This window comes from Myodes glareolus, chromosome 10 (genome assembly GCF_982192425.1).
Source record: "Myodes glareolus chromosome 10, mMyoGla1.1, whole genome shotgun sequence".
NCBI classification, from domain to species: domain Eukaryota; kingdom Metazoa; phylum Chordata; class Mammalia; order Rodentia; family Cricetidae; genus Myodes; species Myodes glareolus.
This window is the reverse complement of record NC_142035.1, coordinates 26,211,677-26,234,561: the sequence shown is the minus strand read 5'-3', so window position 1 is coordinate 26,234,561 and position 22,885 is coordinate 26,211,677. Positions and strand designations below refer to the sequence as shown.

At 49.8% G+C, this 22,885-nt stretch overlaps 1 protein-coding gene across 2 annotated transcripts in view; it reads left to right on the top strand.

Moving 5' to 3' along the window:
• Ttll9 (tubulin tyrosine ligase like 9) overlaps positions 1-22,885 on the top strand; it is a 46,887-nt gene extending 24,002 nt beyond the window's left edge. For both annotated transcript variants that reach the window (XM_048445570.2, XM_048445568.2), the window contains 10 exons: positions 4,994-5,062; positions 5,390-5,464; positions 7,651-7,741; positions 9,608-9,648; positions 10,497-10,584; positions 15,110-15,168; positions 15,929-16,125; positions 17,766-17,879; positions 18,424-18,548; positions 22,497-22,885. In XM_048445570.2, coding sequence (XP_048301527.1) covers positions 4,994-5,062; positions 5,390-5,464; positions 7,651-7,741; positions 9,608-9,648; positions 10,497-10,584; positions 15,110-15,168; positions 15,929-16,125; positions 17,766-17,879; positions 18,424-18,548; positions 22,497-22,573 — 936 coding nt within the window. In that variant the 3' untranslated portion in view covers positions 22,574-22,885. The remainder of the gene's footprint in view (positions 1-4,993; positions 5,063-5,389; positions 5,465-7,650; positions 7,742-9,607; positions 9,649-10,496; positions 10,585-15,109; positions 15,169-15,928; positions 16,126-17,765; positions 17,880-18,423; positions 18,549-22,496) is intronic.

The window sequence follows — 22,885 nt, the reverse complement described above, 5'->3', positions numbered from 1 at the left end:
GTGTTTGGGAACCACTGCCTTTTACTCTTTTATTTTTAAGGAAATGTTTTAGGTTTACTTTTGTTTCATGTGTATGCATGCTTTACCTGCATGTGTGTCTGCACCACTTGTGTGCAGTGCCCACAGAGGTCTGAAGACATTGGAGCCTTTGGAACTGGAGTTGCAGACAGTTGTGAGCTGCCATGTGGGTGCTGGGAATCGAACCTGGGTCATCTGGAAGAGCAGCAAGTGCTCTTAACGGTTGAGCCATTTCTCCAGGCCCTGCCTTCCAATTTTGCCACTCAGTGTCACCTAAGACCAGCAGCAAGAGTAAAGACATGAATCAGACCAGAGCGCTCAGGCTCACCCCATCTGCCCAGTGTTTCTGCCTTCGAACCCGCTCCTGGGTAAGGGGTATGCACACTCAAGTTTACTTATTTTGTCCTGACTGTCCTGGAACTTGCTATGTAGACCAGGCTGGCCTCAGACTCACAGAGATGCCCCTGCTTCTGACTCCTGAGTGCTGGGATTAAAGGTGTGCAGCACTACTCTAGGCCACACAGGTTTGTGACACTGACCCGAGCTTCCTGGGTTCGTTTCCTATCTTGGAAATGCTAGGAGAAATGGCCGCTGTTGTACATCTAACTCCAAGCCTTTCATCTAACCTGTGTGCTTTGTGTCTAACATGCACAGCTTCAGAGAAACCCAGTCCTTGATAGTCCTAGGTCAGCACTGCCCCAGCGTACAGACGAAGCAGTAGGTGGCCCAGTGGGCCTTAGCTCAGGGTCACCTGTATCAGATGACAGATACAGAATTAAAAATCCAGGCTCTCATGAGGCAAGGCAGGAGGAGTGTTACAAATGGAAGGCCCACTTAAGCTGCACGGTGAGCTCTAGGACAGCTTGGGCCATACAGTGAGACCCTATCTCCAAAAAGAGAAAGGAAACCAGTTCCAGGCTCAGCTGAGTAGAAGCAGCACCTGTTCTCAGTCCCCAGCCAGCACGCCTTCGCCATGGGGGACACGCATGCACAGCCCTACCCACAGCTGTCACGGTATTGCTGCTAACAAAGACAGTGGGCTGGGAGAGGAAGCGACTTAATATGCAGTTACTGGTTCCCAATTAGCAGAAGGTACCGCCCGACACAGCTGGGGCTGCCTGTCTCCTCTGTTCATCCTCGTCATCCTGCTGCCACCGCAGGCCTCACCAGCCCGTTCAGGACTCTGGGGCCACCTTCCTGGGGGACATTGTGGATTAGTGTACTACCTTACCCAAGTCCACCCCCTCCAGGCAGGCAGCTTGGCTAAAGGGCTACACCTTCATCAGCCAATCCCAAGCCTCTTCTGTCCCCACAGAAGGATATGCCCTGCCGCTCTCCCCTCACCCTCTTCTTAGGCATTCTCTTAGGCACAGAAAATATAACGGGGCTTTGGCAATGTCCCACCCCCACCACGATACTGCTCTGTAGGCTCTTGGGGCTCTGGGGCCATCCACCCCAGCTTTACTCTCTTAGGGATAATAAAAACAGGCCTTTGGACTCTGGGCATAGTAGAACAGGCTTGCAATCCCAGCACTTAGGAGGTAGAGGCAGGAGGATCAGGAATTCCAAGTCATCTTTGGCTACAGAGTTTTAGCCTTGGCATTCATGTGAACCCCAGATGTGGTGGTTGTGCCACCAACACTGAGGAGTTAGAGACGGAGGATCCCTGGGGCTCACTGGTCAGTCAGCCTGGCTGAATCACTGAGCCCCAGATCCCAGTGAAAACTCCCGCCTCAAAAGTAAAGCAGATAAACTGGGCGTAATGGCTCACACCTTCAATCCCAGCACTCGGGGGCAGGGACAGTTGGATCACTGTGACTCTGAAGCTAGCATGGTCTACATAGGTCAAGGACAGCTGAGCTCCACCGAGAGCTCCACCCTGTCTCAAAATGAAGAACTAAGGTGAGCAGTTCTGTGGAGTGACATCTGAGGGTGACCTCTGACTTCTACACACTTGTGCACATAACTGGTACCCAGACCACACAGCTGTGTGTGTGTCCCAACACATAAATGTGCACACAAATGAAAAATTTTAAAAAGATCAAGCAAACAAATATGTAGGTCTTTAGGTTTGGTCATGGAAAGTCCAGTCTAAGGGCTGAGGACACAGCTCAGTGGTAAAGTGCTTGCCCAGCCTGCCTGAGGCTCTAGGTTCAACCCTCAGCCCTGAAACAAGGAAAATAAAAACAAACAGAATTTAAGTCCAGTCTAGGATAAAAGAAATCACACACATCCAACTTTTCTCCACCTGCCCTTGAATCCCAGCTCCTGTGCTGGGATGGAGGGTCTGGGCAGGGCACAGACCCCAGGACCACTGTGACTGGGATGGAGGGCCTGGGCAGGGCACAGACCCAGGACCACTGTGGCTGGGATAGAGGGCCTGGGCAGGGCACAGACCCAGGACCACTGTGGCTGGGATAGAGGGTCTGGGCAGGGCACAGACCCAGGACCACTGTGGCTAGGATGGAGGGCCTGGGCAGGGCACAGACCCAGGACCATTGTGACTGGGATGGAGGGCCTGGGCAGGGCACAGACCCAGGACCACTGTGGCTCTTCTAGCTACTCTTAGGGTACAAGCCAGCAAGTGTGTGGGTCAGGACTATGCCTGTCCATCAGTCTGTGTGTCCATAAAGTCTCTCTAAGCCCCAGGTTGTGATATCTTGGACATCTTGAGCTGTTCCTCATGCTAAGGCATCTCCTAGGGGCTTGAGCAAGAGTGTGGTGCTCCTGAACTGTCTATCCAAGCATATGTGGGGACATGTGCTGACCAAGTCACAGAATAGTGCTTTATTTAAAGCCACTTTTAATTTGAAGCACAATTGGCATATGAAATCTGACCAATGTCATGAAGCCGGAGAGGAGCATATACCCATGACAGCACAGTGGTTTTCAGCCAGGGGTGATGGCACATGCCTGTAATCCCAGCACTCAAGAGGCCGAGGCAGGAGAATTGTTGTGTGTTGGAGCCAGCCTGGTCTATCAGGGAATTCCAGGCCAGCCAGGGCTTTGTAGCAAGACTGTCTCACAAACCCCAAGCAAAACACAATCAAGAATGCGGCTTTCAAAGCACAAAGTTTGAAAACTCCAAAAGAAAGCAGCTATGCTGAAAAATGGTTATGAAAACCACGTCCGTCTGGGCCCTGCAGGAAACAGATGTCGGAAAAGACTCAACACACCAGAGTTGTGCCTCTCGGAGAAAATGAGCAGGGCCAAGCAGGTGGAGCGGAAAGATCTGGAGGGAAGGAGAGAAAGAGGGAGGGGGAAAGGGTGAGAGAGGAGTTCCTACTGCAACTGGGATAGGTGAGAGAGAGCTGTTGCACCTGGGGTTACTCTCCTGCCGTGGTGCAGCCCACACACTGTTCAGCATCTTCTCTCCTCCTCATTACATATTAAAGGGCCTAACAGCAGGTCTCATAGGACACACAAACACTCCTTTGCCATCTATGAAACAGTTGTCACATGATATAGAGACTGTGATTTCTTCTGATGGTAAAGCCACAGGTGTGACTAATATGCCCAAGATGTGTCACCAGCACACATCACAGAAAGAAATGCAAAAATCTGCTTAGATATTAATAAAACTAAAGATGAGAAAAAAAAACCCCGTTCTCATTGAAGTTCCTAAACCCTGTATGGCGTTACTTAACAGGAACAGTCAAGCTGAGGATGGCTCATTGGCTAGCTCAACTTACCATTCATTCAGGCAAACTGCTCCTCTGGGCCACAACATGGTTCCTGCAGTCCTACCTTTGCCTCATCACACCTCCAGCTGTCACCAGATGAAGGTCCTTGTCCTTGCTTCTCTCGAAGCAGAAGAAGACGGACTTTCCCTCACAAGTCCCTGCAGCAGACTCACTGGCATCCTGAAAGCCGAGGCCAGCGCCAATCATGTGGAATTAGCCTGGAGCCACCATGAGGACTCAGATCTCAGCCAAGGGCAGAGGCCCTAGGAAGAGTTGATCAAATGCAGTCTGTTGGGTGGGATGAAGTGGGAGAACCCACTAACCATGAGGCTTCACAAGGGTGCCAGTGAACGGTATATAATGATGTAGTCCTGGGGGCAAGGCAGGACTGATTAGGGAATAAGAACTGAGAGTGGCCACACTGGTATAAAGTCAGAGTTATAAGGTCTGGCGATGTGGCTTTGCTGGTAGAGTGCTTGCCTAGCATGCATAAGGCCCTGGGTTCAATTCCGGTGCCAGACTACACCTCAAGCTGGCAGCAGAATTCAGCAGCGGCACCCACATGGTTCTGGTTTGCAGCCATAAAAGTACAAGACTTGAGAGTGAGCCATGGAAGCATTCATCAAGGTTCCAGAAAGTCATTTAGATCAGTTAGTGTGTGGCAGGTTTTGCAAAACACACACACACACACACACACACACACATACACACACACCACATGTATGCATGCACGCACCTACATACTTGCCAGCACAGCTTTTAATGATTGCTTAACAAAACTATCCCGCAGTACCAGTGATCTGTGGGGTGTGGAAAGGGTAGGGAGCATGCTGGCAACGCTCCTGTGCAAGGCCAGGTAGGTGAACATTTCGGAAGGCAGGAACACGGCAAGCTATTGGCTCCCCCAGCCCCCTCGCCTCTGGGGGGCCGTGAATTACCTATGGCAGGGTGCAGTAAAGACAGAATGATTCCAGTATTAGCCAAAGCAAAAACCTAATTAGGAAGGCAAATTGATTTCCAAAAAAAGCATTGGATGATATGTTCCAGGACTGGCCGAGATGGTTTTTTAATTGTCTGTCCTTTTGTATTATTCATGCAAATGTGTGTCTTTGTAGCAAAGCCCAGTTCACTTTATTCCTTCAGCCCCATGGGGATTGAATGGCCATTCCTCTGGGCAGAGACAGGCACCCACGGGAAGATGGACCCAGAGATGAGCTGGGGAAGGCTCTGGGAATCAGGGTGAGGGAGGGACCCTGACTGAACTCTGTCTTTCTCCCCCCATCCCCCATCAGGTCGCCCGGTCTCAGGGGAAGGGCATCTTTCTCTTCCGGAGACTGAAGGACATCATGGACTGGAGGAAGGTAAGCCCCCCTCTTCTTCTTCTTCCAAGCCTTGCCCTCCTTCCTTCCCCCAGAACCCACAGGGTTGCCTGCCAAGGTTGCTCACAAGAGTGTCAGCTCTAGGTTCAAATCCTGACCTCTCCCTACCCTTTTTAATGCCTGCTGAGGACCTGATGGGCTGATGAGAAGGATCCCAATTAACTGTGCTCTTAAAAATATGACCAGGGTCTTTTGAAACTTGGGAGTGACAGCGGTGCTGGGGGTGGGGAGCAGGAGGGCTCAGCTGCACGCGTTTAATCAATGCCTTTCCCATGACACACACGCCATTGTATCCCGTACACCTGTCAGGGCACTGTGGGAAAGAAGCTCACCATTGTGGAGACGCAGCCAAACCGTGCCAGCGTGAACCCCTCAGGCAGCCATGTGAGTAGAAGTGGTGAGGGGCGGAGCTGGGAAGTAGAGCCTTGGCTGCCCAGGTGGGTGCCATGGCTGGGCGGGAAGGGGTAGTGTCCCCATAGCCAGGAGACCCTAGTCCAAATGCTTACCGCTGGGAGGCGTGTGAGCCCAGGGAGTGTGTGATTCTGGGGTTTGGTCTTGGGTCTTCAAGAGGTCACTGAAATAGGGTCGAGGGGTCACAGGGAGAGTTGTACCTGTGAGTGTGGCTGTCCCCTGAGCTGGTGGGAAAGAGGAGAAAGGGACGGGTCTGCTCTGGTGGCCTCTAGGCAGCGCTGTGCTGGAACTTCTATGGCCATGGCATGGGTGATTTCTCTTCCCAGGCTAAGCACTGGGCTCCCAAAGGGGAACTGACCCTCCCTCTCGGTCCCTTCCTCCTTCCTTCTCTCTCCCTCCCTCCCTCTCTCTCTCCTTCCATCCCTCCCTTCCTCCCCCTCCTCTCTCTCTCTCTCTCTCTCTCTCTCTCTCTCTCTCTCTCTCTCTTTCTCTCTCTCTCTCTCTGTCCCTCCCTCCTTCTCGGTCCCTTTCTCCCTCCCTCTCTCCTTCCATCCCTCCCTTCCTCTCTCTCTCTCTCTCTCCCTCCCTCCCTCCCTCCCTCCCTCCCTCCCTCCCCTTTTCCCTCCTCCCCCCCTTCCCTCCACCCCTCTCTTTGACGGAACCCAGAGTCCTTTATGCACTAGGCAAGTGATCGCCACTAAACTCAACGAAGGGCCAAAGTTTTGGTATTTCCTTTCCTCCGAGAGTTGAAGGAGCAAGAGGGCCTGGTCCAGTGGTAGCTGCTGGCCTATCAGGCACATTGCCCTCCCTTTGTCTCCAGCAGCACCCCTCCCTCGATGGATTAAACTGTATAGAACACACCATGTGTTCTATATAATAGCATTCTGCCCGTTAGCATGCGTGTCGGGGTAGGGAAGAGGTAAAGTGTCTTCCTCAATTATTCTCCTTACCTCTGAGACAGGGCCTCTCAGTGAATCTGAAGCTCACCTATTGAGCTAGACTGGGTGACCAGTGAGCCCTAGGGAGCCTCATGTCTCTGTCTCCCTAGTGCTGAGATTACATGCCTGCTTTTAAGAGGGTGTCGGGGATCTGAACTCAGGTTGCCATGCTTGTGTGCCCAGCGGTTTACTGACTGAGCCCACCTTGACCATTTTTTGGTGTTCATTTCTGAAGTACTGGGAGCAATCATCTCGTACACTTGTCATGAAACCCCATGGCCAGAGCATTCGCACCAACCCAAGTCAAAACTCTACCCATTTGTGGTGATATTTATGCTTTAACAAATAAAGCTTGCCTGAAGATTAGCGTGAAGCGAGCCACCTGTTAGCCATAGATGCCAGGCAGTGAAGACACACCTTTAATACCAGCATTCGGGAGACAGAGGCAGATGGATCTCTGTAAGTTCAAGGCTACCCTGGGCTACAGCCTGAGGGCTGAATCAGTCTGTAAGAGAAACAGAGCCAAGCAGTGGTAGCTCACACCTTTAATTCCAGCAACAGGAAGGTAGAGACAGGAGGGGATATGACTGGGAGGAGAGAGGAATGTAAGGTGGGAGGAGACAGGAGTCCAGGGTTCAGTCAGGATTTGTAGAGACAGGATCCCCTACTCAGTCTGAGGATTTCGTAGAGGTAAGAACTAGTGGCTGGCTGATCTGCTTCTCTGATCTTCAGGCAAGCTTTGTTTGTTAAAACACAAACAAAATATCACCACACCCATTCCATACTGACCTCCACCGCCCTCCGGCTTTCTGAGGCATTTGGCTATTCTGGTGACTCAGAGAAGCGGATCCTTTGTTGCTGCCTTATTTCACATAGACACTAGCTTTGGGTTTTTCCCATGTCACAGAATGCAGTTTAATTTACTTTTTATCACTATGAATGTAAATGTCAATACCCATATGTGGGCAGCCCAGGTCTCAAGAGGAACTTAGGCTCTGTGTACAGACTGCATGCGGCTCCACATCCCTGCTGGCCCTCTGGCCAGTTGTATGACTTCAGACATGTCACCTCACCTCTCTGTGCTTCTTCAGGTGTGCATCTGTAGAGTGGGAATTACATTAGTTCTTACCCGAGAAGACTGACGTGAGGTAGTGCCCAGCGTGGCACCCAGTACACAGGGCACTCTCAGTGTGTGGTACTGATTAGCACTGTCACAACCAGGACACGAAGAGTTCTGATGACCAGAAAGACGAGATACCAGTGGAGAACTATGTGGCTCAGCGTTACGTGGAAAACCCCTACCTGATAGGAGGTAAGGTGGGTGGGTTATGTCTGTCCCCTGCCCTCTGAGCACCGACGTCAGCAAAGACCTGGCCTGTCCCCAGGCCTGGAAGGGGACAGAGACAGAGACCTGTCTGTATGCTCCTATGGCCTGTGCAGTTCCCCCAACCTGGCATGCTCCTCCCACTCCCACGGGGGTCAGGGAAATTCTCCTTGGCAAGCCAGCCCACTCACTCCTGCTTTCACCCAATGAAACACTTACCAAGAGCCTCCCCGGTGCCAGCCACTGTCCTGGGCTGTGTTCTGAGAGCTTGTGCTCCATGAGTAGGCAGCAGCAAGACTGAAGGTCAGCCACACAGGGCTAAGGAGAACAGGGCAAGGGGACAGAGTGTGACACGGGATCAGGAAACCAGGTCACCTCTGGGATGGCCTATGAGCAGGCATGGACGAAAAATGCTGCTGGGAGAGGCCATTCCCAGCACAGAGGCTGATGGGAAACAGTTCCCTTGCTGAAGCCCCACAGCTGCCCTGGGCTTTTCCCGTATGAATTATCTAAGGGGTCTCACTGTAGCCACACTAATGCCACTTACCTCCCCCCAGTCTCTTCCCTGTCCCCTGGCAATGACCCCTGCTGGAGGGCGGCCTCTAGGTCTCTCCTCTTTTTTCCTCCCCCAGTGACTCCAACTCTGTCCCCAGCCAAGCCCTTGCCCTTGAACCCCAAATCACTTGGGACTCTCCCAGCAACTCCGTACCACTGTGCCTCAGATTCAAAACTGCTCCCCAGTCTGGCTCACTCTGCAGTTTCCCCACCTGGGCCACAGCTTCCCCCCCACCCTGTTGCTAAGCCAGAGTCTGGTCCTTTCTTGCCACTGTTTTCTTGTTTTTAACTTGTATTTATTATTTTAACGATGTATAGGTGCTTGTGTCTGTGTGGGGGCATGTGCAGGTGTAGGCAGTACAGGTGCCTGCAGAGACAAGGGGTATCCGATCTCTTGAAGCTGGAGATAAAGGAGGTGTGGGCCCCTCAGTGTGTGTGCCAAGTGCTGACCTCAGGTCCACACTTAGTCCCCGAGCTGTCTCTCCAGCCCCCTTTCTACTCTTCTTCATCAAGTCCCACAGTTCTAAAGCTGCCCATCTGCCCACCTCTCTCTCTGCTGTCCCAGTCCTAGCTGCTTGTCTCCCTCCTGGGTGGCTGAACTGGCCTCATGGTGCTCCACTGTCCTGGTCCCTTAGACTCCATGCCATCCCTCAGGACTTTGAGGTCCTGCTGGAGTGTCACATATGGTGGTAGACACTTCATTTTGTTTCGTTTGCACCCGTGGGGAAGGAGAGGGTGGAGGCACAGGTGGGACTGGAGGGAGTGATTGACGGCTGCTATGGAGAGGCAGGGTCTTTGGATAGGAGAAAGACAGATGAGAAACTCGGAGGCATGGAAACACTTTAGCCAGCGGCTCCTTGTGGTTTATAGAACAAACCTCACAGACTGCTTGGTGATTTGGCCCTGTCTGCTTCACTGTCCTCATCTGCACATGGCCTGGCCCCTGCCACCTGTCTCTGCCACCTGCCTTACTTTCTTTCCTCTCCCATGGACCCAGGCTCTTTACCCATCTGTATCTAGGGCCAGCCAGAGGGTCCTACCCAGCCTGGGTTGGGCCTACACCTGTCCGTGTGTCTGTCAGTGAGTCTCTACCTCTCATAGGGCCTTCCTTGGCCACTAAGCCTCCAGCCTTGCTCCAACACTGTCCCACCCAACCTCGCCCTGTGCCCTGCGTAGCTGTGCTTAGAGCCTCAAACAGGTAGATCCTTGTCTGTCTGTCCATCCCCTGATCTGATCTGAAGTCTAACCCAGTCTGACAGCCAGTCAGCATCTGTTACACAAACCAGCTCTTTCCCACAGGCCGCAAGTTCGACCTGCGAGTCTATGTTCTGGTGATGTCGGTGAGTCACCCAGGCTTGGCCTCCTGTGAGCCCAGGGGCATGGAGGGAGGCCCCTGAGGTGGATGTCCCTAGTGCTACGTCCTAACGGTCCGTGTCTAGGGCTGTAGTCTCCACTCTTTTACTCAGCTCTGCAGGTAACCATAGCAAACATGTGCCGAGCATCACCTGAGCATCGGGCTCCAGCCCTCAGCAGGTGCCGCTCTCTCCGCTGTAACAACTCAGTGAGGCCCTCGGTTATCAGCCTCAGTTTACAGAGTGAATGGATGCATAAAGGTTAATCAAGAGTGCTTGGGAGGCAGACGTAGGAGGATCTCAAGTTCAAGGTCAGCTTGGTCTCCATAGTGATTCCAGGCCAGTTGTGTAGCAGGATCCCATCTCAGAAAAGTAAAAACGAAACAGACACAGAGAGGTTGAATGACTTGCCCAAGGTCACACAGTAGGTAAACAGCTAAACTGGGATTCAAACCCAGACACCTGAACTCCAGAGCCTGCTGTATTCCCTTCACCCATTTATAATTCATTCATTTATTCATTCAGCACCTACTTAAACCTTCATGATGTACACGCTGCTGGGAACAAGAATTCAGTGTCTCATGCTTAGCCCATCCTTCAGGACCTTGAGGTCCTGGTAGAGTGTTGTGCATGGTGGTAGACCCATCATTTTGCTTCTTTTGCACCCCCAGGGAAGGAAGGGGTGGAGTCACAGGGTGGGCGTAGAGGGAATGATTGAAGGCTGCTATGGAGAGAAGGCAGTGCCTTCTGGGTAGAAGGAAGACAGGTGAGAAACTCGGTAGCATGGAAACACTCTGAGCATCATTTCCCTTTTCTCTCTCCCTCATCCCCACCAGTACATCCCTCTGCGGGCTTGGCTGTACCGTGATGGCTTTGCCCGATTCTCCAACACCCGCTTCACACTGAATAGCATCGATGACCATTGTATCCTTCCAGTGACATCCCTTCCAGTCCCCTCCTCCAGTCAGTGCTCCCAACCCCAGCCCTGGGAACTTTTCCACCCCGAGGATACTTGCCAGGTTCCCTGGGACCTGAGCATGAGAGAATCCCTATTCAAGACCTGCTCGGTTCTTTCTCTCTGGGGTTCCTGACTCTCTAAAGAGGGATCTGCTCAGAGCAGGGCCCCTCATGTCTCTGCTGGATGGTGATCTCCATGGGTTAGTCCAGCACTCAGGTTTACCCGTACTCACAGGAGCAGACAGGTTGAGCTTCACAGAATCTCTGCATCCTTCTTCTGACATCTTCCCAGTGCTCACCTCAATCATTCATTCAAGTACAGTTCCTTCTTCACCATCTGATTGGTAGATATCATGCTGTCCTGGCAAAGCTAGGGGAGAAGGAGGATGTGTGTGCGTGCGTGTGTGTGTGTGTGTGTGTGTGTGTGTGTGTGTGTGGCTGTGGGCATGTAAAATGCTATAACCGTCAGGAATGAGCTGATAAATGGCTGCCAAAAATCTGATGCACATACCCTGTGAGCCAGCAAGCCCCTTTGGTGTGTGTACCACAGATACGCCCACACACGGGAACGATGGGCTTAAAGGCTGCACATGGCATAGCCTTGATGGACAGCAGAACCCAGGAGACAACAAGACAGACAGTGGTGCACTCACACAGAGGACTGCTGCACAACTGTCCAGTGGGACGCTGGAACGGGCGTTAGGTACCAATCGGAAACAGTCTCCAAGAAAAAAATAGAACAGCAAAATGTTTACTCCCGTTCGGATTGAACCGTGTCTGTGGCTTGCTTGTTTTGTGCCCAGGCATCTCTGAATGACAGACAAGAAACTGGAAACAGTCCTGGCAGTATGGCTCAGTGGTAGAGCCCTTGCCTTATATGTAAGGCCGTGGATTTAATGACATTTAAAAAAAAAAAAAGGAAAAGGAAAAAGAAAGAAGAAGGAAATGGAGGGAAGAAAGAAAAACTAGACACAGAAACTGCCGTGGCGAGGAAAAATGAGGGGAAAGAAGATTATCTGCATGCACGCACACACACACGCACACACACACACACACACACACACACACACACACACACGGCACATGCCTATAATCTCAGTATGTGGGAGGTTGAGACAGGAGGATTTTGAGTCTGAGGTTACTGTAAGTCATAAAATGAGACTCTGTATTTAAAAACAAACAAACAATCAGGTCTGAACTGTAGCTCAACCAGCAGAGTGCTTTTCTAGCATGCATAAAGTCCTGGCTTCCGTCCCACAGCCAACAAACAGGCTGTGAAGGCTGTAATGACACAGGCCTGTAATCCCAGCACTAGGAAGTTGAAGCAGGAGGCTCAGAAGTTCAAGGTCATCTTAGGTAGAGAGTGAGTTGGGGCCAACCTAGGCTATGGCATTAATAACAAAACAAATAGGCAGTTTTTGTATTGTTTTGGAATTTTTAGGCCCTAGCTTCAAAAGAGACTGGAGGGACAATCCAGAGCTCCTGGGGGGAGCAGGGCTAACACGGGGCAACCTACCGAGTGGAGGATTCCAGCCCAGGCTTTGAGCCAGCTTCCTCTCTCTGCCCTGAGTTCATCTTCCAGTTTAAGTGTGTGCCTTAAGTAATACATTTGAATGGCCTGCCCATCGCTTGGGCCTTCCTGTGCATGCTCATGAATGTTTTATGACTTCTTTTTCTTGTTTTGCCGATCCACTTCCAGTATGTTAATTCTACTCCACAATTCCAACAAGCCTCGGCCACATGCATGTCATCAACTTAGTTTGTTTGTATTGCTGTTTATTTTTTATTAAAATTAAGTGACACATACAAAACACACGGAGCACTGTCTGTCTGAGTGACCCTTCAGTAAATGCCTCTTCAGAGTGCTGGCGCAGCACTGTGCCCCTGAGGACATACTGAAGAAGCAGAGCCTTCCCAGGGGCCTGTCTCCACTCGCTAAATATTCACACCGAGAGCACAGCACTTTCCACCCTTCTTTAATTTTTTTATTCTTGCCGGGCAGTGGTGGCGCACCCTTTAATCCCAGCATTTGGGAGGCAGAGGCAGGCGGATCTCAGTGAGTTCAAGGCCAGCCTGGTCTAAAAGAGCTAGTTTCAGGACAGGCTCCAAAGCTACAGAGAAACCCTGTCTTGAAAAACAAAAAACAACAACAAAAATTATTCTTGAAATTAAAATATAGAGAAAACTTCAAAAAAGACTATGAAGGAGCATCAGGGTCCCTCGCGGGCCTGGAGCTCACCCATTCTCAGGGTCCTCCACCAGCCTGGAGCTCACTTATTCTCAGGGTTTCCCACTAACCTGGAGCTCACCTGTTCTCAGGGTCTTACAGAGACCTGGAGCTCACACAGTCTGCTGGGCTGGCGTGCTGGCTCTGGTGATCCTGTCTCCCCGTCAGTGCTGGGACTACAAGCGCATGTTACCATGTCCAGAGTTGCTTGCTTGCTTGGTTTTTGAGACAAGGTCTCACCATGTATCTCTGACTGGCCTAGCACTCAACCTATAGACCGCAGAGATTCACTTGCCTGTACCTCCTGAGTGCTGGGATTAAACATGTGTGCCCCCACACCTGGCTGCTCCCAGAACTTTTTCCCTATGACTTCTGGGCATCAAACTCAGGTTCTCATGCTTCGGAGGCAAGCTCTTTATGACAGAGCTATCCCTCCAATCCTAAACATTTAAAATAATAATTTTTGGATCACAAAACAAGAAATGGCAGTCTTAACTTTGGCATATATAATATGTAGTATACATGCTATAATTCACACACACATACAAACAAATACAGCACAACTTAGCCTGAGTGCTGGGATGGGTTACAAGGCATTGGTCTACATGGTGCTCAGTATCTACCAATCATGTCCGATGTGGGAATCCCCTCTGTATGCTGTGAATATGTTTTAATTTTTTTATTACATACTCTTTGGCCTATTAGCTCAGCTTCTTATTAACTAAATCTTACATCTTAAATTAACTCATTTTTATTATTTAATATTTTACCATGAGGCTTGTGGTTTGTTACCTCACATCTTGCTTCTTGGGTGGCTACAAGGTGTCTGCTTGACTCCACCTTCTTTCTCCCTGTATTCAATTTAGTTTTTTGACCTAGCTATATTCTGCCCTATCATAGGACAAAGCAGCTTCTTTACCGATGGTAATAAAAACATATTCATATCATACAGAGGGGAATCCCACATCACATGTTGAAGTACTGAGGTGTCAGAATGCCCTGACAGGGACATGTCTGAATGAGACAAGTTTCATGTGGGCAATTGATTTGTTAACAATCCCATCTCTACTTTTATCCCCAAGAGAGATAATAAAATTTATGTTTATCATTAGACATATAAAATATACTCCCCCATTAGGATTTATTTATGGGATGGTTTGGAGGAAGGAATGGGGAGGGGGAAATGTCATAACTATATTATAATCTGTAATATAATTATATTATAATTATGATGTTTCCCCTTCCCTTTCCTCACTCCTGGCTCTTTTTGGAACTTATAACTTCTTTCCCCATAGTCCTAGGGGAAGAATGCTGAGGAAGGGTTTCGAATGGCAGGCACTATCCTGTGGGCCTCTAAAGTGTCACCCTTGATATAGAGATTGTTCAGGGGCAAACAAGATGGCGTTTTGCGGATCACAGGGTCGTACTAGAGATGATGATGGTGGTAACACACATGGCAGACTCTCAGGCCTGGGTCCCTCAGCACCCTGCTTCCTCCCCAACACTGGGTCCCTTCTCCGATATCCCTACAAAGGGGTGGTTTCTGTACTTGTTAGGCATTGCCTTGCGTGTTGGAAATCGTAGCATTGTCTTCTCAGCCCTACCAGGCACTCAAGAGGCCCCTCATCCAATCCCCAGACAACCCTGGGGGGCCAGTGTGTCTTGTTGCACAGTCAACCGGCTGCTGTCTGAGGTTTCTGTGATGAAGCACGTGACCAGAAGCAAACCTAGGAGAAAAGGGCCTATTTGGCTTACACTTCCACACTGTAATCCCTCACTGAATGAAGTCAGGACGGAACCCAGAGGCAGGAGCCGATGGGGCAGTCATGGAGGGGTGCTGCTTACTGGCTTGCTCAGCCTAGGACCATCAGCCCAGGGATGACACCACCCACCATGGGCTGAGTCCTCCCTATCAATCACTAATTAAGAAAATTCCCTAGAACTAGATCTTACGGAGGCATTTTCTCAATTGAGGCTCCCTCCTTTCAGATAATTCTAGCTTGTGTCAAGTTGACATAAAATGAGCCAGCACAGCTGGTGAACAGGCTCAGAGAGTTTACCCAGAGAATTCACATCTCCTGAGATGTACCCAGGACTTGCACCCAGGCCTGTCTGACTCCAAAGCCCATGCATATAAACTTTGCACTGTTTTAAGCTTTTCCTGTTAACTTCCGAGCCAGGGCCAGGGTCTCAGTTCAGCCTCAGGCAGCAGGGAATATAGCTACCTCTCTGTGCACGCTAGCCCTTGACCGTCAACCTCTGCAGATGTTCACCTCACCAATGTCGCCGTGCAGAAGACGTCCCCCGACTACCACCCAAAAAAGGTGAGGAAGCCAGGCATCTGGCCTCCTTCTGGCCAAGTGGGTGGGACAAGCAGAGTGACATGGAGCCCAAGACGGGCCAGTTTACCAGAGAGGGCAGGATTACCCTTCCCATCTGCAAGATGGGTCCATCTGGCACGAACCTCAATATTTGAATGTCAAACTAATGTACCCCTAAACAAAATGTATTCTATCCTCATATCTTAGGTATCTCTTATTGATCAACCAACCTATCAATTGGCAGAGCATACAGATATTCTGATTATCAATCATCTATCTATCTATCTATCTATCTATCTATCTATCTATCTATCTCCCTCTGTCTGTCTGTCTGTCTATCTATCTATCTATCTATCATCTACCTATTTATCACCAATCCATATGATAGCCTGAAAGTTGGTCCAATATAAAATCAGGAGACATGGGTGAGTGAGCTCCCAGCCCACACTTTCTCTTGTTTTTCCCTCCTATGGTTCATCTCACATCATATAATCCTAGGGGCAGATGCTTTCTGGTTGACTTTCAGCCCTAAAAGGCTACCAATGCAGTCACCAAGAGAAGCCACCTGTGTGGCCATGGACCAGAGACACATCCCATCCTCTTAGCTATGGAGGCCTTCAGTCCATCGTGAGGGGCACACCCAAACTCCCTAATCACGGGGCTCAGATGCAGCCCTCCTGCCAAGCTGGAGGGGTCCTTCACAGGGCCTCATTCGAGGATGATCAGATGGACTCCTTTCCCACCCCAACTGCCTGGGCCTCAGGGTTGCAAATGGATGCTCCAGCGCTTCCGACAGTACCTGGCCTCCAAACACGGTCCTGAGGCCGTGGAGACGCTCTTCAGTGCAATGGACAACATCTTCATCAGGAGCCTGCAGAGCGTGCAGAAGGTGATCATCAGCGACAAGCACTGCTTTGAGCTGTACGGCTATGACATCCTCATTGACCAGGACCTCAAGCCGTAAGTGAGTGGCCCAGAGAGCCAGAGACCGGGACAGCCATGATGGGCTGCACATCCCAGTGCACACACCATGGTTTGAAGCCCAGCTCTGCTGCTTCTTAGATGTGCAGACTTGGAATGCTTCCTTTTACTGTGCCTCAGTTTTCCAGTCTGTAACTTGGGACTGATCAGAGTATCTGTCCATATGGGACTGTTAAAGGGATAAATGAGATCTAATCTGCACTGGTTTTAAAGGGACCTCTACCAATTATTTGCAGATTCGATGGTGCATTACCTTCCTGGAGGAGTCTATTTCTATTCACAGATAGAGAGGTCAATATAAACCAAGAAAAAGAGAAAACAATTCTACCTAAGTCTACCTGGGGGAAACCAGTGAGTTTAAGTGAGGTTACTTGACTCTCAGGAGCAAGGCTAAGCAGTTTCTAGAGAATGGAAGCTCACAGGCAGGGACACCACTGAGGGAGAGAGAGCCCCCATCTCAGGAGGCCATGTGAGTGGGCCCAGTCTTGTGAGGGTCTCCTGTAGGAAACCACAGTCTCTGACTTAGAGACGGCGGCAGCTGCACCCTGCCAGTGGCCAGCACTTCACAGCACACTTCTCCCATTGCTCCGGCCTTACATTCTTTCTGCCTGCTCTTCCACCTGAGCCTCGGGGTGGGGGGGGGGGGGAGTGAAAGAGAGATCTGATCACTTTCTCTCTTTTAGGGCTGAGCCTTCGGCTGCATTGCCACTGTAATCATTGCTATTTCTTTGTACCCATGAGTCCCTGCAGTAACTGCAGCCATCTGCAGAAAGAGGCTTCCCAGGCCAGGGCCGAAGCAGGACCAATCGGGCTGTGGAAGCATCTAGATTTAGAAGGCATTTCATGGGTATGATGTCCGTTTAGCAGAACAACCGCAGTAGCTTCCCCACTAGGGCCTCTGCCTTCCCTGCTACAGGGTTTTGTTGTGACTGACAGTATCACCCATGAGTTCTCTCCTGCAGAACAGGCCTTAGATCCAACTGGAAAATAGTTGTGGCCCAAGTGGGCCACTGCCGCACCAGTGGGCACATCTGGCATGCTGACGGTACTGGCATTAACTCCCCTCTACCAGCCTGCACGGTGCCTTCAGCCCCACAGGTGCTAGCCAGTAAGGAGGGAGCATCCAGTCCCAGCCTGACATCTCGATGTTCTGCAACCAGAGTGCACTGTCGTCAGCAATAGGGTCTTACCATCTAGTCCTGGCACCCAACAATAGCAGTGTAATAACTTGGCCAGCCACTCAGGGAGGTAACCCACGGTAGCACTAGAATTTGTATTCAGTGACCTTACAGCTTCCGGGAGTATCTTTTCTGCCCACATGGGGTAACTTTAACCAACTCTCTAACCGTTGTTTTAGCATTTCCAGACATGGATTGTTGTGGGATTTTTCTCCATCATCTTGTTGAGTGTCCTCTCCACACAACCATTGAACTTACAGCTGTGCCATGCCTTTGCATCTTGGGTGGGTTTATCTCCCATCCTCACTTGGGTGTGTTTGCCCATCTTTTGGATGCTTTTCTCAGCTGTAGGACACTCAGAGACTTGCTTGTATTATGTCATGAAACCTTCAGGCAGGACCTCTGACCCCACCTCCCACAGTTATCCCCTGCCCTCCCCAGGTGGCTCCTAGAAGTCAATGCATCTCCTTCGCTGACAGCCAGCAGCCAGGAGGACTACGAACTCAAGACTTGCCTGCTGGAAGACACCCTGCATGTGGTGGACATGGAGGCCAGGTGGGGTCTTGTCACTTGTACCCTATCTATGGCTGATGGACTCCTGTCGAGGGAGAGGGGACTCAGATCCTTGAGATACTTACTTCATAGATGGAGAAACTGAGATGTTCATAGGCCCAAGAACTCGTATAGCTGGATTCACTCAAAGTTTCCCACTGTGGGACCCCATGACAGCTACTTCATCTTGCTGAGCCGTAGCTTCCTCATGTGTAGACAGCAGCGAAACTCTCCTTGGGGCTGTCAGATTAACTCACCACGACAATCCATCGTTAAGTACCTGGCTCATGGTATATCCACCAAGAGGCTAATTACCACTCTTAACACTGTGTCTCCAGTGGAAGGAATACAGGGCCAGTGTCAAGGGTGGGTGAATCTGTGGGTTGGGGAGGGGAGCAGATTTTAAAACAGAAACTACGAATTAGGAGCACATTATTAACTGTGAATAGGGCCTGGGAGGAAGTGAGGGTGGCCCTCTTGAAGAGCTGTCTGGCACCTGTCTCAAAAGTCTCACCGACTGCGTGTTCTTTCCCCCTCTGCACCCCAGACTCACAGGAAGGGAGAAGAGAGTCGGGGGCTTCGACCTCATGTGGAGTGATGGCCCTGTCAGCAGAGAGGAGGGGCCTTCTGACCTATCGGGGATGGCAAACTTTGTGACCAACACACACTTAGGTATGCTGAGCCAGACAGAAAGTGAGGGGGACAGAAGCATCATAGGAAGTGTGGGTGGACTGAGGGCAGCTTGGCACAGCAGTGAGATCATGTAAATCCAGTCTGCAGCACACCAGCTGTGTGACTCAGGCAAACGGCTTGCCCTCTCTGTTCTTCATTTATAACATACAGATGAGTAGTGTCTTACAGGGAGTGTGTCCAACCTGAACCAAATGCAGCCAAGGGTAGCAATGACTGTGGCCTAACACAAAACCGTATACTCAAAAGCTGGAGATTTTTCTTTGAGTGTGTGTAATTTTTTGCACAGTTCTTAAGTGTGAGCTTTGCAGACGACGATGCCTGGTCACAGCCTTAGAAGGTTGGACACTCCTGGCAGGACCCTGCCCAGTATGGAGAGAGATTACTGAGCCATCAGGAAGGGGATTTCAAGACTCAGGTGCAGAACAAATTATCATTAGAAAAGTTAAAGACTGCAGAACTCTGTGATAAAGTTAGTATATAAAATGTGAGAATTTCCCAATTATAGAAATTCACACTCATTGTAGAATATTTGAAAACTAAAGAAGGAAATTTTAAAACACATCCAGACATAACCATCATTAACAATCTGTTGTTTCCTTCCAGTTTTAAAAAAATGCATATATTCATATTTTTATAAGTCTGGCACCAGACTGGCATCGGAGTCCCACTTTCCACGTGGTACCCTCCGTTCAGGAATACAAAGGCCCTCCCGCGGGCAGCATGTGTCAGCCAGGGCGGGGCTAAATGTTTACACGCATCACCACATCCCATGTGGTCGCTTCTGTGACTGCCCCACGGATGAGGAAATGGTCTCCAAAAGTTGCACTCACCGCAGAGGGCTGTTGTCATGGTGATGGGCCAGCCTGAGCCCTAGCCCCCCAATCCTTACTTCTAGACTCTCCTAGTCCCAGAAGATGAACCCTAACATCAGTCCTTAACTCTAGACTCTCCTAGTCCCGGAAGATGACCCTTAACCCCAATCCTAACCTCTAGACTTTCCTAGTCCCAGAAGAGTCACAAAGTCACCACAAGGCTGCAGAACAATTCAGCTCGAGTGTGTAGCAGCGCTTACCAAGCCGATTTCTTATCACTGGGCATCTGGCACAATTTCATTTTTTTTCTAAATAACACTGTGGTGAACATCCTCTTCGTGAAACCCACTGAAACGATTTCCTTCTAGAACCCCTGGAAGTAGAGTCAAAGGGATAAACTCACTGGACTAACAGGAAAGGAAGCCAAGCCTGCCTTCGCCCCTTAGTGAATTCATTATTATTTTATGTGAATTCCATTGATTTCTGAGGGGACTTCAGTTTTTACTTTGTCTTTCTTCTCTTGTAAGCTGTCCTGGCTTTTTATGATTTCCCTTTTTATTTTTAATAATAGACTACTTTTATGAAGTAACATGAACCAAGTTCTTACAGGAAATTTACTTTGTGTGTATGGGTTTGGGGGTGGGATTAAGACAGGTGCTCACGTAGCCCAGGCTGTTGTTTAACCCATCATGCAGCCAAAATAATCTGAATTTATGACCCTGCTGTCGCTCCTCCTGTGTGCCAGGGTCATAGGTGTGTGGTAACATGCCAGGTTTTCGTGTTACCAGGACTTCATGCATGTCAGCAATCACTCCACCAACTGAGTCACACATCGGCCAAGCTGGCTTTGAATTTGCTATGGAGCTAAGGCTGGTTTTGAAGTCTTTTTTAATCCTCTTGCCCCAGTCTACAAAGTACTGGAGTTATAGGCATGTGCTACCATGCCTGGACCCGTTACCTGTTTTCTTACTCACTATGCAGTTGATGACCTAAAACTCAATATATAGACCAGGCTGGCCTCAACTAACAGAAATCCACCTGTTCCTGCCTCCAGGGTGCTGGGATTAAATGTGTGTGTTGTTATGCCCAGCCTATTCCCTGTTTTTCTCCGGGTTGCCTATAATTTTCTGTATTTGTAAAGACATGGCGTTAATGGCCCAAGACACAGCCTGTCCCACCCTGATCCAGAAAATGTACAGTAGTAAATGTTTTTCCGAGTTTCTCATTTTTTAAAATTTTGTTAAATAATGTTTTAAAATTTTGTTTTATGGCTTCTATTTTACTGTTTGCAGCAGGGCCTCACTATGTAGTTCTAGATGACCTGAAACTTACTATGTATACGGGGCTCTTTGAATTCGGAAATCTACCATTTTTGCCTCCTGAGTGCTGAGTTCCTGTTTCTTTTATGATGAGATATTTTATTTATTTATTTAGATGCCTATTCATGGCTCTGCCATATTTGCTTTTGTGTTTCTGGCTTCTTGAACATCTTGGTTGCACTTTTCTGTTTGGATGATTTTTGTTTTCTCCTAGCTAATTCTTCCTTTATCTATCTATCTATTTATCTATCTAATGTGCACTGGTGCTTTGCCTATATATGTGTTAGAGTGTTGGATCCCCTAGAACTGGAGTTACAGACAGTTGTGAGCTGCCAAGTGGGTGCTGGGAATTGAACCCAGGTCCTCTGGAAGGGCAATGGGTACTCTTAAACATGGAGCCATCCCTCCAACCCTGAGAAATTTTATATCTTTTAAAGAGTTTAGAGTGATTTGGGATTGGGTTTGACTGCACACAACAAAATACAACTAATAGTTAAGTAGAAAGGGGCTGACCTAGTCAAGCCTAGTGCCATATATTTGTAAACCCAGCCACTAGGGAGGCTGAGGTTGGAGGATCACAAGTTCATGATCCACCTGCACTAGAGTGGGTTGAAGGCCAGTCTAACTTAGTGAAACCCTGTGTCAAGTGGTACAGGGCTTGCCTAATATTCACAAGACCCTGAAGGTGGCGGGGAGGTGTCTCGGGCCACAAGTGTTAGTTTTGAGATGCCTGGGTGACTCCTCCCCTTTGCCACATCCAGCAGCTTGGCTGAATGCTCATGTCTTCTGGTTACAAATGGTCGCTCCCACAGCAGACACCAGACTTTGGAAAAGGCAGATGCTTACGGAAATGAAGATGTGGTTGATTTGCAAGCGCTCAGATAGGCAGAGCAGGTAGAGAACCGTTATCTGTAGAAGTCTCTAGAATTACTTTCCAATTTCTAGTTGAGTGTTTGGTGGTAAATGGGGGAGCTGGCTGAGGAGCTGGAAGGGGAAGAACGTTGATGGTGGAGGACAAGTTAGGAATGTGTTTTGGGAGATTAGGTGAAAGGGTTAGGAAAACAAAAACAAATGTGGGAGGAGTCTAGAACTCCAAGAAAGGGTTTAGCTGAACCTAAAGATTTGGCATGAGTGAGCCAAGCCATTAAAGCAGGTTCCCTGGATCACTTTGGAAATGTAAAGGATGCACAGGGTGTGATGCTGAAGCCTTGACAGCTGGGACAGCCTGGGAGACATGGGTCGAATTGAAGTTTCTAAGTAGGAAGGAGGCATCTCCACGTCAGTTCTTGTGGCCATGGTGTCAGGTCATTCAAGCAGCATTTATGTGTATCATAAATGTACCTGGCTAATATTAAAGACTGATGTTGCCTTCAGAACCAGCTCTGAGACCAAGCAGGGTACAGGTTGCCTGGTGAATGTATGGGGAGAGGCAGCCTTTTGACGAGGACTGCCTGGGACACTTCCAGGGTGCGCTGGGTAAGGGATGTAAGTTAGCATCAGGCGCTGTAGGCTTTTGTGTGTTTTCACCGACAAGGACAATGTCGTCTAGAGGATCAGCTGAATGTGGCTCTGGCACCACATAACCTGGGATTGCTCTCAGTTCTGCTCCTCATGTAACATGGGGTAACTGACAGCCTGAGTTTCCTGGCTCCGCACCATCCCTGTGAGAGCTCAACAAGCCATCTGGGCCAGCATAGGAGTGGGCCACCCACGGCCATGCAATTCCTGCTGCCCCCTCCCTGTACCAGCTAGTGGGTATACAGGCCACCCCAACCAACATTTCATGTTCTTTCTAGGCTGCATCAATGATCGGAAGGAGCAGCTGAGACAGTTGTTCCGGTCCCTTCAAGTGCAGAAGAAAGCTCCTGGCTGACTCCAGGCAGGAAGGAGGCCCTGGCAGGTGCCGCCCTGGCCTCTCACAATAGGACTCCTCCAGCACAGCGCACCAGTTCTTACCTCCCTCCAGTCTGGCAGTCATTTTATTGGCGAGGCAGCCTCTGCTTGCTACTTGGACCAGGCACCCTAGACTCCCCACTCTAGCACCCCCTCCCAATCTCTGAAGCAGACAGTCAATCCTTGGGACTGGGTGTGGGCTCATCCTTGACAGATTGGTGACTGGGCCCAAGGAGGCCAAGCAGCAAGTCCTGCCTTTCAGAGAGCACGTCTAATAAAGCACAGACACTGA